Here is a 22,224-nt window from a genome sequence, read left to right on the forward strand (position 1 = left end):
TTTATCACCTATATCTTAAGAAAGATGAGATTTAAAATTGTTTTTTAAAATGCAGCGTACCCTTTTATATGAAGTAAGGCAGAAAAATACATTCATGAGAAACGTCTGCATAACACACATCCAGTTATCCAAAGGAAACATAGGTGAGAAGGCAAGCAAAACCCAATTCTGGATTTTGGTAAATTGTTTACACAAAAGGCATAGTGGGATTTTTGCATTAAACATACCTTCCTTCTTTTCATCTTTTTTAGATGCTGCTGAAATAAAATAAATAAAATAGTGTTAAAACATACTAAGTGATCATTCTTCAGAATACTCCTGGGAATATGAGACTGTATTCTATGTATTCATAAACTGAGTGGTTATCTATGCACAAATTAATCCAATTAATCTATCCAACTTCTGCAATAGGAGAATAACCTGAAAATATTATTTTATGCAAAGGTTTTTAAAAGAACTCAGATATAAGCATAAAGCCAAAAAAAAAGAATTAAAAATATATTGTTCCATAGACAAGAAGTCAAATAGATAAGTACAGTGTGTGTTTAGTATAAGTTTATTTTAGGTTTGAAACTGTTACATCTGAGAAAACCACAACCACTTCTAGAAGAATATACTAGATCTATGCCAAAAATGGAGGTGATATTTCATAAATTATCTGTGTCTAGCTACTAAGAAATTATATACCAGTTTATTATATGAGTTAATGTTAGTAGTATTTAAAATGTCCCATTTCAGCAAGGGGCAATGACAAGTCCACCCTACTTTTAGTAAATGTACACCATCTTTACACAGAGAAAAGGCACAGCACACTTCAATCACTTTTGAATTCTGACTTTCTCTGTGGTAGAACTCATCTAATCCTGGATCATGAATCTTAATCCGGATACAATTGGTAACTAATGTGTGTTACCAGAAATGACTGGGGAAGGTACTTAGTCATTTTGGGATTGCTCCTAGCAAGATGACCCTTGGTTCTGTATAATGTTCCTTCAAGAGCCAAACCCACTCCAAGAAGCCCTAGGCCACATAAATGGAATCAAAGATTCAGGTAACCCTGCCTGAGTGAATTATAATTTGTTGAACCTCCTAGACCCAACATCTAGGACTACTTCTGGTGTTCAATCTGTTCTACAATTACAAAGGCATTTTTGTGTGCATCTTTTCACTGGGGGTTCACCTAGATCCACCTAAGTTCTTACTGGCTACAGAAAATTCACTGCCTAGATGACCCTCCATCTGCTCAACATAAACCTGCCCAACAATGAATTCTCACCTCCTCCCTTAAGCTAGTTCCTTTCCATGGGACTTATTTTTGACAATTATAATCATCTTATTCACCCAGGCCCAAAAGATCAGTACCATTTTTAATTCTTCCTTTGTTTTATTCTGTATATTCTATCAAATACTATTTCTTCAAAATGTCCATGTTGCATTTTTCCCAAGTCATCGGCACCATCATACTTGTCTCATATCTTGATAGTGATAATATTCTTTACTAATTATCAGCAACTTAATTTTTTTAAGCCATCTACACTAGTAATGCTATTTTTCTCTGCCAGTTTATTTTTTAATAATGCTCCAAGCCCAATGAATTCATCCTTCATCCATGAGGAATCCCTCAACCCCCAACTCTTACTAAAAATCACTTTGTCTTAACTAGTATGACATTTATTATCTCTACAATTCAATTCAGTACTACATGATATTCTATTTATGTTATTATTTAAATTTCTTATGTCTCTAAATTGTAATCTGTAGCTTAGAGTCATTTATTTCATACTCCTCTTTATCTCTAAACTTTGTTAAAATTTTTAAATGTACTCCCAAAGAAAGTGTGCTAAATTTTCATAATAGAGTTAAATATGTACACATTTACACACACCTTATATAAAACTAGATTTTAGATATTTCCTCTGTCATAAAAGTAAAATAAATAAATAAATAAATGAACAGATACATTCTGGTCTTTCATCACACTGCAAGTATCATTATCAATTTTGTTATTTTACACCCCAAAATATCAACCTTTGTTATGGCAATACTGCTGATGATGTCAAGCTCTGTATCCTAATGAAGTACAGGCAAATATTAATTATTTCTTTGCATTATTTAATTATGTGGCTGTGCTATTATAAAACCTAAGAAAGATCAATGGATTTGCACAGCCCAAGTGACATTTATCCCTGCCGGGTATCCCTGCTTTGATGTGTCATTGCCATTTTAGTGAACAGCCCCTAAATCTTGCCTTGTGTACTCTGTTTAACTCTCGGGTATTAATGACTCGATAATAAATCTTTTTTTTTAAGATTTTATTTATTAATTTGACAAACAGAGATCACAAGTAGGCAGAGAAGCAGGCAGAGAGAGAGGAGGAAGCAACTCCCTGCTGAGCAGAGAGTCCGATGCGAGGCTCGATCCCAGGACCCTGGGATCATGACCTGAGCCAAAGGCAGAGGCTTTAACCCACTGAGCCACCCAGGTGCCCCACAATAATAAATCTTTGATTCCAAAAGAGTATTTTCTGAGCCCACCTTGTCCAGCCTAGTTGGAATGTAAAAATGAAGAGCCCATGGCTCCAAGCTCAAATTTGAAGCAAGTTTCCGGATACCTATGCAATTTCCTCCCCTTGAATTCCTCTGATATGACACTGAAGTAACATTAAACTCCTCTGTCAAGTCGTAGTTCCACAGCCACTAAAGCTCTCAGAAGCCTCAATCAAAGCAGAAGTGTCTAAGGACAAGTGTGTCTTTTTTATGAGAACATGTATACATTAACCACAGTGATTCTTTGAACTTGTAGCCATTTGCTTGAGGAAATGACTCTAAGCTGCATTTTCATGATTCAAATCATGATTTTCATGATTTTCATGCATTTTCACCCCAAAAGTGTTCTGCCTTTCTACATCCCATAATATTGGTTATACCCTTCTAAAGAAGAATCTGTTTCCTTGAACAACCTGATGATTAAATGAAAAGTAAAAATTGGAATCACATCTCCTAATTATCCTAGTATATGCATTGCTTATAAATGGCATCATTTGGGTCAAATGGAAGGCAGTCAACCCATTTTACCAATATTTAATATGATGATTCTGCACATGGTTGAGTCCAGGTTAAATGCAAACATGTTCTATGTTATATGCTGAGGAGTCTGCTACAAGGGTTTTCTGGGGGCGCCTGAGTGGTTCAGTGGATTAAAGCCTCTGCCTTCGGCTCCGGTCATGGTCCCAGGGTCCTGGGATCGAGCCCCAAATCCGGCTCTCTGCTCAGCAGGGAGCCTGCTTCCTCCTCTCTCTCTCTGCCTGCCTCTCTGCCTACTTGTGATCTCTATCTGTCAAATAAATAAATAAAATATTTTTTAAAAAAAAGGGTTTTCTGCCCAGTAACAAATATAACACCATCTAAATGTATGTCCTTTATTGCTAGATATTGTATAATATAGCATGGGAAAGAAAGCAAGATTCTATTAGGGGAGGAGTTGGGGGCAGTGGGTTAAGTAGGTGACGGGGATTAGGAGTGCACCCATTGGATGAGCACTGAATATTGTATGGAAGTGTTGAATCACTATATTGTTCATTTGAAACTAATATAACACTAACACCGTATGTTAGCTAACTGGAATTAAAATAAAAACCTAAGGGCGCCTGGGTGGCTCAGTGGGTTAAGCCTCTACCTTTGGCTCGGGTGATGATCTCAGGGTCCTGGGATCCAGCCCCACATCGGGCTCTCTGCTCAGCGAGGAGCCTGCTTCCCCCTCTCTCTCTGCCTGCCTCTCTGCCTACTTGTGATCTCTGCCTGTCAAATGAATGAATAAAATCTTTAAAAAAAATAAAATAAAATAAAAACCTAAAAACCTGAAAAAATATTTCCTCTATTAAATATTTTACCTTTTATTGCTCAAGTGTGATCTTTTGTAAAGTTTTCATAGATGACAAAAGTCAGAACACTTCTGTCCTTCCCTTATGCTTTCATCAAGTTACTTTTCATGATTTAAAAATAAAGGTCAGATGAATCATATTCCATTCTGTTCACTTGGAGACACACAGGAGTTAGCATAGCTTTCTCAAAGGATGTGATTTCAGATGCTGCTCTCCCTGTTTGTGCTCTCTATCAAAATAAATAAAATCTTTAAAAAAATTAAAAAGTAAAAATAAAAAATAACTTCATAGGACAATTATTTTAAAGAAGTACTTTTCCCAAACTGATGATTTAAAGAATCAATATTTTGGGGTGCCTGGGTAGCCCAGTCAGTTAAGCATCCAACTCTTGGTTTCAGCTCAGGTCATGATCTCAGGGTCCTGGGATCGCGCCTTGAGTCGGGCTCCATGCTTGGCAGGGAGTCTGCTTGAGTTTCTCTCTCTCTCTCTCTCCCTTTACCCCTCCTCCCTGCTCTCTTTCTCTAAAATAAATTTTAAAAAATAAATGAAGATAAATAATTGATTATATATTTTGATTGATTATATATATTTAAAGATAAATATTGATTATATATTTTTCTAAAGCTTTCTTAAAGGACACCACTTTTGATGGCCCAAAGATATTAATAATTGTTGAAACTGATTTTCTCAGATGGCTTATACAAACTAGGGTGATTTGTTTGTAGTTATATCTGGAACCCAATTTCTGGAGTCTTTTTTTTTTTGTTTAAGATTTTATTTATTTATTTGACAAAGAGAGATCACAAGTAGGCAGAGAGGCAGGCAGAGTGGCAGGAGAAAGCAGGCTCCTTGCTGAGCAGGGAGTTTGATATGGGGCTCAATCCCGGGACCCTGAGACCATGACCTGAGCCAAAGGCAGAGGCTTAATCCACTGAGCCACCCAGGCACCCCAGTTTCTGCAGTCTTAATATAGATGAAATAATATGAATTTATTACCGTTCTGACTGACTTTTCTAATACGACACAAATTACAAGTTATAACTGAAAATATTGGGAAAATTTTATATTTATATATCTGTATCAATCTTTCTATCTGTCATCTATCAATCTATCTTTCTGTTTTGGTTTGGTTTTTGGGTTGTTTTTTGTTTTTAGAAATGTAAGTTAAGATTCAATGACTGAAACTTGGAGTCAAAATACTAATTCCTGGGTCCTTCATGTTTCCTCCAACTACTAAAAAATAAATACTCGAAACATGTATTGTAATACAACAATATTTTCTATAATAACCCAGCAGATGGTGCTATTCTGCAATAAACAGCTTTTGCTTTTGTCAATAAAGTGCTATGCACTTTTCTTTAAAAAATGAAACAGAATGTTTAATTGTTTACCTTGTGCTGCAACTATTATAGTCCCTTGTTTGGTTTCAGGAGCTTTCCCTGGATCTTACAAAGAAAAAAGATAAAAAAATTACCATGAAGTGCCAGATCAGAAATATATTTAATCCCCCCCCAAAGGGAGAGATTAGAAAATCAAAAACAAACATAAAAAACATCTTCCTTGGCACTCAGAATTTTTGTTAAGAAATGTGCACAATTGTTAAGGGGATCACTAAGACATTAGGTTTATTTGAGACAAAAAAAAAAAAAAATTCTCAAAACTGCTTGCCTTACTGTTAACTGACCATGGAGCACTTTGCATTTGTTGGGTACCTGAGTTTGAAAATCTCAGATTTCTTTGTGAATCATTTCTGTATTATCAGATTTTTGCAATGGATGGAACATTAGACATAAATAAAGTGGCTCATAGAAGCTCATTGAGTGACTAACACGAGGTTAAAGCTTAGAGCAACCAATATCCAGCTCCAGTCTGTGACTCAAGATGCTATCCCTTGTCCTGCTGTGCTGCCCATCCCCGTTAGCGTGGTCCTGGGAAGCAGTGTGTGTTGTGAGAGAATGAGAAAACTTCATTTTGAGTCTTTCTTCCTTGTTGTCTTAGGGTTTTTGTTTTTATTTTTTCAGAATTTTCTCTTTAAAGAAACAGGCTACAAAAACACAGATGATAAATATTTAAATGTATATTTAATTAATTAGCATGAAAAATAGAGGGGAAATAAAGATTTCAAAAAGCAATGCTTATTTCCCATTTCACTAAATAACAGTTCATGACTATCTTCAGTAAGCTTTCGATGATTAAATTATCACTTAATATGGGAAGGAAGATTTGGTCATTTTTTATAGATCTTGACCTTTATTCCTTCATTAATCACCTATTGGTTGTACCTATTTTGTGTCTACACTAAGCTATGTGTAAATGTAGTAGCTGAGATACACAGATTCTCAGTCTTTTGTTTAATTATCATCAAATGTTGGGCGCCTTTGTGGCTCAGTCCATTAAGGGTCTGCTTTTGGCCCAGGTCATGATCCCAGGGTTCTAGGATAGAGCCCTACATTGGAGTTCCTGCTTCTCCTTCTGCCTCTGATGCTCCCCCTACTTGTGCTCTCTCACTCTCTCTGTTAAATAAATAAATAAAATTCTTAAAAAATTATTATCAAATGTTGATTACACCTTATTTAATATTACATTTTTAGAGTTATAAAATAAGATTGCATCAGAATAACTTGCAAAGAATCAAAGTTTCCATGTTTTTTAGGTTTTGTTTCTAATTCATGCCTTACCTTTTATTGGTGAGATAATCATTCATTTATATCATAACGAAGATTATGATAATGCCAATTTTTCATTTTGTTTTATAAAAGAAATATTATTTGATTTATGTGTGATTTTTATTATTACCCTATTTATTATTCAGAGAAAATATTTTTTTGTCAAAATTAAGTTGATTTTATTTTACCTATGATCTCTTTATTATTATTATTTTTTTTTCTGGACGAAAAATCCATGCCAGGTTCATGCTAGTGTTATCTTTGTCACATCCAGAATAAACAGACTCAATAATTAGTCAAAATTTATATATTGAATTTTTAACTAATGTATTTCTCAGTATTTCTCTAGGCCTATATTATATGACTACCATCTAGTATTCACTTAATAAACATCGGTAAAGGAAAAATTAAATGAAAGGATGAAACGATAGGTCCAAAAGATCACCAGAGGTATCCTACATTGCTCTGGTGTTTCCTCAACATATAAGAGAGTTGTAAAATAGTTCCTGATTTTTAAAAAGAAGATTTTTTTTTTTAAATAGTACCTTAGAATTTTAACAATTGATTTTCCTATCTTCTCTTTCTTCTTTATGTTCTCTTAGATCATGGCTCCTAAAATGATCCCTCCACAATGAAGATTCTACCTCACCACCCGGTGTACCCAACTGTGAATTAGGGGAACTTTTCTTAGGACCTTATTACTTCTCCCATTGATCATTCAGTTACTCTGTCAGCTGCCTCCTTGCTCAATGATCAGGGGTCAGATCATGCCCCTAACTATTCAGCATTTTCCATTTGACTATCCTGACAGGTGACAGTCTTATCTCTCAAGAGTTATACCTTCACTAACCCTACCCAGTATCTGTCTGGCTGTGTGCACGTTGAGTGGGCATGTATTAAGGGCTTATAGGCTCTGGACTCTTTTTTCTGCTATGCCATAGCTCTCCATCCCTCCCCCTCTCCCAAATCCACCCATCCACTAATGCACAGTGATACATTCTAGATACTGTTCCCAGGTAAAATATGTTATATAAAGGGGTCATTCTATAGACAATGTCCACCGACAAAGGAATGACTTTAATGGAGCTAATTCTCAACTCTGTAGCAGTAAAATATTATTTGTCCTCCATAATTTCATTGTTCCCAAGATTTTATTTGATAATTTTTACAGTTGTATTTTTGACATAAAATACAATGATTTTAATAAAAATGCAGGATGATAAGAATATTCAACTAAAGATTAAGATAATTCTGAAATTAATAAATATTATTTTGGACTGCAAAATTAGAGACATGATGGGCTTACATTAATATGTCAGCATAATTTACTTGGGAATATGTTAGTAGAAAATTATCAGAGAAGTTAGTATCCTTAGGTTCCTAAAACATGTATTTATATAAATTGTCAAGAATCAGAGTAGCCAAATGGAAGAGTCTGAGTTACAAAACTGAAAAAATATTATGAGTCTGCAAATGTCTTGTCAAGAAATCTTTAAATATTCACTTAATATAAACTTTTCATCTATAGGACTCTGTTTATCCTGACTTCTTTTAATGTGAAGTGTAAATCCATTGTTTCAAATGCAACTAGTATAAGTTTCACATAACCTTATTTTGTTAAGATTTTATTTTTAAGTAATCTCTATACCCAATGTATAGATCTCAAACTCATGACCCTGAGATTGAGTCGCATGTTCTACCAACTGAGCCAGCCACATGTCCCTTGGCATAACTGTAACAGCAAGTGGACTGCTACACTGAGTTAAGTGCTGGTCTTTGACTAACAGACAGTAGATGAAAAATAGTATTGTGGTGATCATACTTACATTTTAAATATTTTCTAAGCAATCCTCCAGTTCCCCCTCAAAATAAATAATTACTTTTATAATGTTTCTATTCTTTTTTTAAAAGAGATGTTACTTATTTATTTGAGAGTGAGGGAGACAGAGAGAATGACTGAGGGGAGGGAGAAGCAGGCTCTCTGCTAAGCAGGGAGCCCAATGGGGCACTCTGTCCCAGGACCCTGGGATCAAGACCTGAGCTGAAAGCAGATGCTTATCCTACTGAGCCACCCAGGCACCCCTATTGTTTTTATTCTTTAAAGCAAATTAGGGGGCGACTGGGTGGCTCAGTAGGTTAAGTGTTCCACTCTTGATTTCAGTTCCAGTGGTGATCTTGTGGTTGTGGGATCCAACTCCACAGTGCTCCGGGAAGCCACTTGTCCCTCTCTCCACTGGTCCCTCTCTCTTTGCTCCCTCCTGTCTGAGTCCCCCTCCCCTTCATCTTGAGCGCCTGTGTTCTCTCTGTCTCTGTCTCTCTCTCTGCCTCTCTCTCCCAAAAATAAATTTTTAAAAATCTTAAAAAAAAATAAAATCGGAAGTGATCATTTTCTCTTTCAAAAGTAGCAATCAATAATCCCTAAATAACATTTAAATCCCTTCACAAAACAGCAAAATAGAAAAGAAAGCTGAAAGAAAGAGAGGTGAGTAATCTGACAAAGGCAGGAGAATGAGTGGCAGCAGGTGGTCAAGTAGTTAATGGTTTCTGATGACTTAGTCTTCATCCTGGTCACTTCTCCATAACCAGCCCACTGGACTCAGCAATATAGATTTCTATTTCAGTGATTATATTTAAATTATTTACTCACAAAACTATAGCTTCCTACTAATCTGTAAATTCCCTGTGATTACTGTTTGAGTTATTTATTCAATTTCATAGCTCGAGCACCTAGCAAAATACTGGGAAAACTGAAAAACATGTAAGCAATTGATTGCATAAAAAATCCAATTATAAGAGTGTAAAAAAATCTAATTGACCATTTTGAAATGAGTCATTAAATTTAGGGCTTTGTTTCATTTTTAAGATGATAAAAACTAAGTCAAACTCTTTTTCTCTTTGATCATTTATCAAATGATATGTAGAAAGTGCTTTAATATTAAATTTCAGAACTTTATTTTTACTACATTATAGTGTGACCTTGGCTAAAATTTGGAATTTTTTAGAATTTCACTATTTTAAACAAATTTACAACAATTTGCATGGATTTGGAAATTTAAGAATTCTGTCTAAAATCATGATACGAACCAACATTTCTTTAGGACCGAATTACAAATCAATTTTCTTTCATTAGTTTTGTAAAAAAAGAAAAAGAAACAAGTCTCCAAAGCCATCTCTTGTTAATTCTAGTAGTGGGAATCATTTAGATAGTTCTTAGGTGAGAAAACTGAACATAGAAAAGTTGAATACCTTTTCCACAAATCAGGGAAGAAGTAAATATTTACAGGTTCAGCAGCTAAACTTTGAACCTTCAGGTTGAAACCTTGATCCATTAAAATATTCACATTCTTTTTTTTTTTTTACTAAGATACTAAACTCTAAAGTCAGATCATCCGGCAGTCTAATGAACTGCTAAATTAAGCCTTAAATCATTGTTTTCTATTTTTATAAAATCTAATTTACTATTTTTAGATGTAGATACTCCTGAAATAGAGAAAGGTTAACATTTAAGCCAAAAATTACTATATGCTTAAAAGGTCTTAAGCTAAGCCTCTTGTACTTCATAGCTCCAGGAAAGCATTTCAGAGGCATTGCTTCATCTGTGTATGACAATTACTCTATTGAGATGAAATTAATCATGAAGCAGCCTTTGGCCATCCAGTCTGACCAAGGGGACTGAACCCTGAAAGGAGGGCCTATTTGCTGCCAGATATGCAAATTGCAAAAGGTGCACAATGCAGAAACATGAATAATTTATCAAAATAATCTGTTATTGCTAGAGGTTAAAAATCTAAATAAAGTGGCAGCATCATTTACAATAGGTAGCATAATTTAGCTTCTCTTATTCCCCCAGGAAATTTTTGTTTCATCAAGCAATGTATTTTGTTTTAGAATCAAAGTAGTTTTTAACTTAATATCTTAGCATTACAGAGTTTAATTCAGAAAGAAAATGATTATTCAATGTCTGCTAAAATAGTCCCTTGATTTTTTCTTAATCTTTTTAAGAAAACATACTATCATTTTGATCAAAACCATTCTAAGCATTTCTTAATTTGAAAAAAAAGCAGAACTTTGATGTTTTCATTAAATGTAAGTCAACATCTATTTATAGTTTCTACACATAGAATCAGCTTTTCCTTTTATTATTTGGAGAGAATAAAGCATAGGGAAAAAAATCTTTAAATCCAGTCAGAATATTCACTGTTAGAATAATGTACATTCCCCACTCATGGCATCACTTGGTTGTCTGGATTGAACGGGGTAAGAAGGGAATTTCAAATTTAGAGCTGAAGACCTAGGTATTAATTTATTTAAATGACTAAAAGAAGGAAACTTTTTAAGAAAATAAACAAATGTTATAAATGAAACACAGATCATTTGTCCTTCTATCCTAAAATAAATGTGTCTATATATGTGTGTGTGTGTGTGTGTGTGTGTGTATATATATATATATATATATATATATATATATATATATATGAATATACATAGGCATATTAAGGAGAGGGCTGACTCCATTAGGTTAAGAAAAAGATTCCTGCCATACAGCTAGTAAAACAATGACATGCAATATTATCATGGGAAGATATGAGGTTGCATTCTTGGAGATGTCTCTAAGACACCTGTCTTAAAGGAGTCCTAGATAGATCTGCCTAAAGCAGAAAGAACCCCAGCTGATCACTCCAGGTCCCTTTCTACCTTCTACAGCACCTTTCTAAAATTAGTGACTATGAACACTAATACACTACTATGAGCACAAATACACTAATAAGAGTATTTGAAAATGTTACCTCTATTATGTTTTGATAGCAAGTATTTTTATTATTTATTTCTTTTTATTACTGAGGCTTACATTGGTAGTCCTCCCTTACCATAAAATAATTATTCCTTTGTTAATATTTTAAAAACAAGCATTCTGATCATCAACCTGGACCTGTTCTCTTAGGAGAAGCATACACTTCCTAGTACATTTAAAACTCTAGTAGCTAGGGTTCCTGGGTGGCTCAGTTGGTGAAGCCTTTGGCTCAGGTAATGATCTCAGGGTCCTGGGATCAAGTTCCACAATAGGTTCCCTGCTCATTGGGGAACCTCCTTCTCTTTTTCCCCCCCACTTGTGCTTTCTTTCTCTCTGTCAAATAAATAGAAATCTTAAAAAAAAAAAGACTCAAGTAGCTATTTGATGTTTTCATTGAAATAAATGTTATAGAGTTTAGAAAATTTTTGCTTTCCCATTATAAACGACTTATTCCTTTAGCAAGGATTGCTTTTGCTTCTTTATGCAAAACAAAACAAAACCAAACAAAATTTAAAGTCAGGATTTTTTTTTTTTTTTTTTTTTTTTTTTTGAGAATAAGGAATTTATTGAGACTATAAGCTCGGGTGCCTGGGTGGCTCAGTGGGTTAAGCCCCTGCCTTCGGCTCATGTCATGATATCAGGGTCTTGGAATCCAGCCCCAAATTGGGCTCTCTGTTCGGCGGGGGAGCCTGCTTCCCCCTCTTTCTGTCTGCTTCTCTGCCTACTTGTGATCTCTCTCTCTGTCAGATAAATAAATAAAATCTTTAAAAAAAGAGAGAGAGACTATAAGCTACTTTATTACACACACAGACACACACAATGAAAACAGAATTTCTGACTCTTTAGCCACACTTCCCAGTTAAAATTTCAGTCTTAAAAGTTAAGTGAGGTACAATTGGTAGGTCCTCTCACTCACAACTTACACATAGAAGGGGAATGGTTTCCTCATTAAATGATATCATAGAACAGAATGATCTCAGTTCAGCCCTTAAACAATACCAGTAGCTATTGTTCTAACATTGCTAAACAGTGTCTATGAATATTATTATACTGTTTTTCACTTTTCTAGAAAATAAGAAATGCACACTCTTTTTATCTAATTACCCAATTTGGAAATGTTATGTAAACAAACAAAATTGTAACTGTAAATGTAACCGTACAAAAAAAAATAGTAGGGATTGTGAAGGAAAAAACTGAGAGCAAAGACTGTTTTATTCTTATTTGTATCGTCAGTCTCTAACAGAGTTCTTGGCACTGAGAAGGCATTCAGTAAATGTTTTTGCATGAATAAATGAATAATGATTAGGAGACAAGGTGTTTGAAAAATCATTGTTATATACCTGAAAATTGTAAACCAAATGGGTAGCAATTATCTTCATAACATTGCCCAGACTCATTGAGTCTTTTTTTTTCTCTACAGTACTACAGATGTCAAAATCTGAAGATGTTATAATCAGCTTCAAAGAAAATCTAAGTTTCTTATAAAAATAGCAAGATTCATAAAATGCAGATTTATTACACAGATAAGTTAGAATGATTTCCAAAAAGAAGGAATCCTTAACAGAGTGTCCTAAATAAAACAATCTGAGGGAGAATTCAGAAGTGTATTTTTAAGCAAACACGTTCTGCTAAATTTTGTTCTCAGGTTGAACAGAGTGTAGGGAATGAACAACACCCAATTTGATATTAAATGAGAAAATATTTCTCCAAATAATTACTGAAGTCTATCACTCATTCTTTCTTCAATGTTTATTGCATGTGTGCTTACTGTGAACAAGGCACTATGACATTTAAATATTAGAACTAGTTCCACTCCTTAGGGGCACTACCTGAAAAATGCTAAACAAAGGGTATAGTAATCTGAGTTTCAGTATTGACAGTTTTTTAGGAGGCAGGACATAGATAACTCTTGAAGGAGAAATAGAGTATAGAGCCACAAAAGGGGTGAGGAAAATAAAGGTGCAAAGTGGGATAATTGTTCAATCTGGCTGGGGCAGAAGAATCTGGTTGGTATACGTGAGAAGTGAACATAAAAATTTTAAAAATGTTTCAGTGTAAATTATGGTCAAAATAATTCACCTTGAAATCTCAGTAAATAGATGTGCTCTCTCTTTCTTTCTTTTTTGTTTTTTAAAAGATTTTATTTATTTATTTTAAAGAGAGAGAGCACAAGCAGAGAGAGGCAGAGGGCAGAGGGAGAAGCAGATAACCTGTTGAGCAGGGAACTCAACAGAGGGCTGCTCCCAGAACCCTGGGATCATGATCTAAGCCAACGGCAGATGCTTAACTGACTGAGCCACCCAGGCACTCCTCAAGTTGTTTTTCCATTGAGAAAGATATTGGTAATAAGGTATAAGAAGAAGCCAAATAATGTTGGTTTCAACAAGGTCAAAGAAAGAGGATATTTTAAAAAGGAGGAAATAGACTTTGGAATTAACAAAAGAGAGGGAATTTCTTTTGTTACCTAGATAGTCCCTGGCAACATTTGTGAAAATGAATTGGGATGCAGACAAAAGAAAGCCTACTTTTTTGGTGTCAGTCTCAGCCTATCAATAACCGATGTTGTGACTAGACTGGCCCTTGTGGTTCGTATGATGATGGCAAGACACTCTTAGAAACAACCATCAGGGAACTTTGAAAAAAAATGAACAACATTTTGTTACGTAGAAGTTTTGGAAATTACATGGCATATTAGAGGCCACACAATGAGGTTGCAGGGGAGAGAAAGAGAACGAGAGAGTGAGCGAGCAGGCAGGTCTGGTGTTCTTGCTTTTATTGGTGTCTCCCTGGATGGACCTTAAGGAAATTATGCTAAGTTAAATAAGTCAGGCAGAAAAAGACAAACACTACATGATTTCATTTATATGTGGACTCAAAAAAAAAAAAAACCCAAAATGAAAAAATAAAACAAAATTCATAGGTACTGAGAATGGAAAGGTGGTTGCTGGATGGGAGGGGGATTAGGGATTGGAAGCTACAGGTGAAGGGGGTCAAGGGGTACAAGCTTCGAACTACAAAATAATTTATGGGGATGTAATGTACAGCATGGTGACTATCATCAAAAATATTGCATTACATACTTGAGGGTTGTGAAGAGAGTGAATCCTAAAAGTTCTCATCACAAGAAAGAAACTTTTTTTTGGTAATTTTGTATGGTGATGGCTGGTAACGAGACTTACTGTCATGTTCATCTTATGCTGTATACAAATATCAAATCATCATGTGCACCTTAAACTATATGTTATATATAATGTTTTATGTCATTTATATCTCAGCAAAAAGTCTATTAATCATAGGGTTTTGCATGCACTTTCTTTTCTTAAAAATAGTCCAGAAGTGTTCCCTTTTGTCTACATCCTAGTCAAGACTTGTTAATTCTTGTCCTTTTGATAATAGCTGTTCCAACAAGTGTGAGTTGAAATCTCATTGTTGTTTTGATTCGCATTTCCCTGATGATTGCTGATGTTTCATTTGTCTGTTTTTAAGTCTGAACTCCCCCAAAACGCTAACTTTTCACTCCTCCCGCTGCACATTTTATGCTTCTGTTTCCACATCATACTTATTTTTAATTAGTGTTTTTTAAACTAGATATTCTATAATTATTTGTACTATTTTTGTCTTCCTGCTATCTTTGCAAGTAATTAATCTACTACCTTTACTATATAGTTACTTTTACCAGTAAGATTTATACTTTCATATGTTTTCTTGTTATTGATTAGTGCCCGTTCTTTCCAGCTTAAAGAAGTCTCTGAACATTTCCTGTAAGGCCAGATTAGTGACATTGAATTCCTTTTGCATTTGCTGATCTGGAAAACCCTTTATCTTTTCTTTAGTTCTGAGTGATAACCTTGCTCAGTAGAGTATTTCTTGTTAGATTTTATTTTTTTCCCTTTCAGCATATATTTTCTTGGCATATATCGTGTCATTTTTCTGGTCTGCAAACTTTCTGTTGAAAAATTTGCCGATAGAGTCTTATGGGAATTCCCTTGTACATAACAAGTTGTTTTTTGTCTTGCTGCTTTTAAGATTCTCTCTTTAACTTTTGACATTTTTGTTATAATGATTCTTGGTGTGGATCTCTTTAGGTTCATCTTACTTAGAACTCTCTGGGTTTCCCGGATATGAATGTTTGTTTCCTTCCCAACGTGAATCCTCTTCATATATAGTCAAAACATTTTTCAAAGTGCTGCTTTTACATGAAATGTGTCTGCACTCAAAGTCTTTAAGAGTATGATCTCAATTCTTGTTCGTGAGGATGCAGAGAAAGGGGAACCCTCCTACACTGTTGGTGGAAATGCAAGCTGGTGCAGCCACTCTGGAAAACAGCATGGAGGTTCCTCAAAAAGTTGAAAATAGAGCTACCCTACGACCCAGCAATTGCACTACTGGGTATTTATCCTAAAGATACAAAAGTAGTGATCCGAAGGGGCATGTGCACCCAGCAGCAATGTCCACAATAGCCAAACTATTAAAAGAACCTAGATGTCCATCAACAGATGAATGGATAAAGAAGATGTGGTATATATATATATATATATATATATATATATATATATGCCCATGATGATTTGATATATATATATATCAAATATGATTTGATATATATATATATTTGATATATATATATGCCCATGATGATTTTATATATATATATATATATATATATATATATATATATATATATAAAATGAAATACTAGGCAGCCATCAAAAGAAATGAAATCTTGCCATTTGCAACAATGTGGATGGGACTAGAGGGTATTATGCTGAATGAAATAAGTCAGAGAAAGACTTTTGTTATATGATCTCCCTGACATGAGGAATTTGAGAGGCGGTGGGGGGGGGTTGGGGGGTGGGGAAGGAAAAAATAAAACAAGATGGGATCGGGAGGGAGAACAACCAAAAGAAACTCTTAATCTCACAAAACAAACTGAGGGTTGCCGTGGAGGGTATGGAGAGGGTGGTTGGGTTGTGGACATTGGGGAGGGTATGTGATATGGTGAGTACTTTGAAGTGTGTAAGCCTGACGATTCAGAGACCTGTACCCCTGAGGCAAATAATACATTATATGTTAATAAAAATAATTAATTAAAAAAGTATGATCTCAGTTCTCAACAGCCTTTTGGTCTCTGGATCCAAGTCCTATTGATTCTTTCTCTGATGCAGATACCAAGGGTTGAGGTGCCTTATGGGAGCACAAACCCCTCACTTTCCAGGGAGAAGCTCCAGATTTGTGAGACTTCTCCGATTGTGATGGGGTTTTTGGTGAGAACACATCTCTGCCTCTTCTACCCATATCAATGTGTCCTTTTTATAGTCTGTTGTGAAGGGACTGTTAGGCTAGTTTTCAGGTATTTTTCAGAGAGAATTGTTCCATATGTAACTGTAGATTCAGCATGTGTGTGGTGGAAGTGGGCTCAAGATCTTCCTATGCCCCATGTGGATCACCCCATTAATATTTTTAAGGATGAGGAAACCGAAGAAAACAGCCATTGAATTGTTTGCCAATGTCACACAATTACAAGTTGGTTGGGATTGGATTTGAACCTAGACCATGTGTCTCTAAGACTAATATTTTGAACCCTGATATGATATGATGTTGTCACTTCCTGCCTGATTTCTGTTGGTAAGATCTATGTGAAAAATTTCTTATTACAAATATTTCTTATATTGCTATAATTTTCAAGTTTTAAAAGAATTTTGAATTAATTTCCAAGGAGACAGTCTTACTTTTACCTTCTTTAAGATTCATTTTACCAAAAATTTCATATTTTACCATGCTTCTCCCCATATTCTTTTATCCTTTAAAGTAGCACACATTTTTATTTGATAGTTTTATAGTTTTAGTTTATCATTCAGAGATAGAGAGAGAGAATGTATTGTGTATATCCACATAGAGGGAGTGGCATGAAGGAAAAATAATGATGCATACAGAAACTCTATCCTCATGGCATGTGTAGATTAGGGAGAGAGATAGAAACATATGTGACCAAAGCAAGCATAGAAGGGATAGATGTCTCAAGGAAAGTGTTGGTGAAGTGCTATGCAGGCTCAGAGAAGGAAGAGAAGACATGCACTTTGGGAAACAAGAAGTTTCCAGGAAATGATAGAATTTGAGGTTGGATGGGAAAGGGTGGTTGGATGTGAAGGTAAAGAGAAAAGTAGATGAACACAAATAAGGGCCAACTCTGTTTTGTGTCAGGAGTTACTAAAACATGTTGTACTCCTATGAGTGTAAGCAGAAAGAAACTTTGTTCTTTCAATAACTACTACTGCAAATTCATTCTCTAGACTTACTTTTCACCATCTCTTGGATACAATCAGGAAAAGGCCATACAGCTTTCTTGGTCATGTTCAGGTAATAAAACAATGGCCTCTTTTTCTAGGCATTTAAAACATCCAAATTTGGTATAATATCAAAGCTCCCAACTTTGATCCCAGTTAAAAATTGTACCATAGGGGCCCCTGGGTGGCTCAGTTGGTAAGTGACTGCCTTCAGCTCAGGTCATGATCCTGGAGTCTGGGGATCAAGTTGCATGGGGGGGGGGGGTCCCTGCTCAGCAGGGAGTCTGTTTCTCCTGACCCTCCCCCTTCTCATGCTCGCTCTCTCTCTCTCTCAAATAAATAAATAAAATCTTAAAAAATAATTTAAAGATTTTCTTTTTTTGTATTTATCTATTTGACAGACAGGGATCACAAGTAGGCAGAGAGGCAAGCAGAGAGGGAGAAGCAGGCTCCCTGCTGAGCAGAGAGGTCAATGTGGGCTCCATCCCAGGACCCTGAGATCATGACTTGAGCTGAAGGCAGAAGGTTTAACCCACTGAGCCACCCAGGCACCCCTAAAAACATGATTAAAAAAAATTGTACCATAGCTCAGCTTAAGCTTGCCCTGAGCTTGGAAGCCTGAAAGTGGGAAGGGTGATGTGGGATTCCTGTCCCTTTTCCTCATTCTGCCCTTCACTGTGCCTTCCTCCCTTCCAGGGTAGGAGCACAGAGGAGGAAATAGGGATAAAGGACACAATCTTACCTGACTGGCTCAAGTGTAACTTGAGTTGGGAGCAACTTGTCCTTGTCAGATGCCCCAAACTGATAGACTCTACCTGTCCCATGGCACTATTTTGGGTTCTTTGAAATCCCTCCCCTGGAGCAACCTGATTGCTGTTTCATTGTGATGGGAGTCCTCTTTTAGCTAGGTGCTAAAGAACCCCTGCTAGGGATCACTCAAAGACAATTTCTCACCTTAGACTTTTCCAGGTGTCAGACAGGTACTAATGCATGAATCTGCCTCCCCCCAGTCCCCATTTTAGGGTACACATACCAAGTTTTCTGAAGCTCTCTCACTTGATTTAAGATAAAGGAGAAATATTATCATTCTCTTTCTCTCTCTCTGAGTCTGCAGAAAATGCAGCTCAGCAACACCCCCAAACCAATGTTTTTATCTTCCCAGTGAAAGATTCATTCATAATATTGAACTTTTAAAAAATGTTTGTATAGCAGAAAATATAATTTTTCAGAACTTTGAATACAATGCCCAGGAGTTTCTTAAGTCCATATATAAGATGGTTATTTGTCATAAGTGCCCTTTCATGATATTAAATATATTTTCTTTGAGTGAATAAGCCATTTTTGAAGATTAACCTGCTTGCTGTGAATACTTAACGTCTCTATTTGGTTTCTCATATAAATCACTATTTAAAAATATATCTCTGATATTCATTAAGATACACAAATATAGGGTGCCTGGGTGGCTCAGTGGGTTAAGCCGCTGCCTTCGGCTCAGGTCATGATCTCAGGGTCCTGGGATCGAGGCCCGCATCGGGCTCTCTGCTCAGCAGGGAGCCTGCTTCCCTCTCTCTCTCTCTCTCTGCCTGCCTCTCCGTCTACTTGTGATCTCTCTCTGTCAAAATAAATAAATAAAATCTTTAAAAAAAAAAGATACACAAATATAAATTGTGTACTATTTATACAGAAGTTTGATCTTTATGGAACATGTAATGTAAATTCATCAAGGAAAAGAATAAGGTCTAAATATGGACTAAAATAATGATTGCTATCTTAATTGTTGCCCCAAATCTAGAAATTGATACATCTATAAATCACTTCTTGTCCACTCAAAATGATAGAAACATGAAAGTCTATTTTTTTACATCTTATAATAAATCAGTTTCAATATTAACATATCTTATTAATTAAATATGTAATTTTTGTGATTTATTTTAATTAGCTATTTATAAAAAGTTATATACCATTAATTGAAAATTTATTTCTGCAATGAAAGACCACTATACACTTCTTATTATACACTTCTCTCTAAGAATGATGCATGTTATATTTCATATATATCAGTAAATTTGAAAATATACTATGATCTATAAATTTAGAAAGTTTAGAAATTCCTTATTTGGATTATAAAAATAGATCTTTCATTTTCAGTTTCCTATATTTAAATTATATACTAGACAATTTAATTTTTTAAATATTTTCCAAACTCATTAAATATTAACCTTACAATTCCAAATTTCTTTTTTTTAAAAAAAAGCTCAATTTTTAATGAGATAAACTGGAAAAAGAAACTGAAAAGTAGTAATTATTATTTATATGAGTATATATGAGATTCTTCTCAGTAAATAAGAGTTGGTTTGTTCTTCCCAAGAGTCCCTGAAAAAAATTTACCCTAGGATTAACAATGATATACTACTATCTATTTTTTAGTGTGTTGAAGCAGAACAACAAAAATGTGTTCACCCAGGGCAGTAGAACATGTAGTATTAATAATAGTAGTAGTAGTAATATTTGTAGTAGTATTAACAGATTTTGACCCCAGGCTCTAATTTCTTTGATCCAAAATTGAGACATATTTACTGTTTTCAATCATTAGTATCAAATACCTTTCTATGAACCATTTTGGTTTTTTTCAAATTGCTGTCAGTTACATTACATATTCATATGTAGAATATTTAAATTTTATGTTTGCATGCCAAAGATAATTACAGAGTATCAAATTAACTAAATAATTCTAATACTAAAATTTTTAGTATAAAATTTTCAAGTCAATGAAACAAATGCCTGTATTTTGGGGATTGTGTCTTTTTCATATTATATTTTGGGAATACGCAGATATTTTTATTATATAAGGGAATATACAGATTTTTAACTTTAGGAGCAATTGCAGATATAGGGGCTAACTACCATCTCAAAACAATATATAATTTAATTTTTAGGAAAGAATGCCAATAACTGCTTGAATAAGATTGGGCATAGCACAGTTTAAATTCTACAAATATCAGATCTATGTATTACTACCTTCAGATCTGTTTCATATCTAAACTGCTTATTTAAGATCTTACTTTTAAAATCATCCCAATTGTAGGTCCCAATTGTGTTCATAACATGCTATGTTCTTCATGCATTTCTTTATTATTTGCCATTTATTGAATTCAAAGTTACCATTGTTCTTATCAATACACAAGAGAAACCCATGCTCTGTTTTCAGATATTTCCTCAGTGTTAGATTTCAAGAGAGACTCTGAAAGATTATTTCTGTGTTTGAACCTAGCAAGTTTCTTTTGGCTGAGAAAGTGGTTTATAACACTGAATGTAAATCACATGAATGATTTTCTTACACCAAATTAATTTGTTTAACTATTCTGACAATATTCTAACATACAACAAAATCTAGATTTAAAAACATCCTTTAAATGATCCAATTCTAAAATTACTAAAATGCATTATAGACTTTAAATAATTTTTTTTAAATTCTAGGAATAATTCAAGATCAAATTTATACAGAAGCAATCAAATTCAATAAAATCAAATGAATTATAAATTTTTAGTTAACTAAAAAAAGAGTAGAACTAAGGAGACTTCTTCTATTTTTGGCTAAGATATATGCTGCCATTATTTGAATATTTTATTTTATTTTTTTAAAGAGACTTTATTTATTTATTTGACACAGACAGAGAGAGATCACAATTAGGCAGAGAGATAGGCAAAGAGAGAGGGGGAAGCAGGTCTCTCTGCCGAGCAAAGAGCCTGATGCAGGGCTCGATCCCAGGATGTGAGATCATAACCCTAGTCAAAGGCAGAAGCTTAACCCACTGAGCCACCCAGGCGCCCCCATTATTTGAATATTTTAATAGAGGTTGATATTTTAAATATTTAAAGTTCTTTGGGGTAAATATGTTTCTCTTATATCAATATCATTGTTTTTATTTATAATTAATGTGATTTTATTAGTCCTACTTTTATGCCTAATGAGATAAGTAACTAAAGGAAAGCCTTGGAAAACTACTATTTTGGACTTCTTATGTGAAATAATGCATTTCCTTCTTGTTTAAGTCAAACAATATGGGATTTTCTATGAATTTGCTCTATACAAATTAGCTGTTAATATTATTGTGACTTTTAATGTTTTATTGTTTTTAAGCCAGAATCATTTGTGTTAAAAGATTTGCCTATGTTTATAGAAGCTAACAAAATGATTCATTAGAAACTTTTTAGAAATTGCATTTTCTTTTCATTATATATGCACCTAAAATAAAATATATAATAATATGTAATATAAAGTTTCAAATTTTATATTAAATTTCATAGTTCAAAACTGTAAGAAAAAATGACATTATTTTTGAACAGAGGTGATAAGACTTGGAAAGATGTTGGACCAGGAATCAGAATACTTGTCATTTAGTTCAGGCCTGGCTGTTTATCTGATAAGGTTATGACACAGATCAAGTGAAATAATTTAGGTATCCTCTTCAAAGAGGCATTCCATTCAAACATAAATACCTTGAATAAACACATTGCCAACCATCCTCTGCCACCTGAGATTCCTTTATTTTAGAGTTCTAGATTAATTTCAATAACTGACCATTTGAGCCACTTGTTTAT

At 34.5% G+C, this 22,224-nt stretch overlaps 1 protein-coding gene across 2 annotated transcripts in view; it reads right to left on the reverse strand.

Moving 5' to 3' along the window:
• Nucleotides 1-22,224, reverse strand: part of LOC125102961 (triadin-like) — a 225,679-nt gene continuing 203,455 nt past the window's right edge. For both annotated transcript variants that reach the window (XM_047734647.1, XM_047734649.1), the window contains 2 exons: nucleotides 5,272-5,325; nucleotides 1-257 (listed from right to left, as the gene is read on the reverse strand). In XM_047734647.1, the coding sequence (XP_047590603.1) occupies nucleotides 16-257; nucleotides 5,272-5,325 (296 nt within the window). In that variant the 3' untranslated portion in view covers nucleotides 1-15. The remainder of the gene's footprint in view (nucleotides 258-5,271; nucleotides 5,326-22,224) is intronic.

This window comes from Lutra lutra, chromosome 6, assembly GCF_902655055.1.
Source record: "Lutra lutra chromosome 6, mLutLut1.2, whole genome shotgun sequence".
In the NCBI taxonomy this organism is placed as follows: domain Eukaryota; kingdom Metazoa; phylum Chordata; class Mammalia; order Carnivora; family Mustelidae; genus Lutra; species Lutra lutra.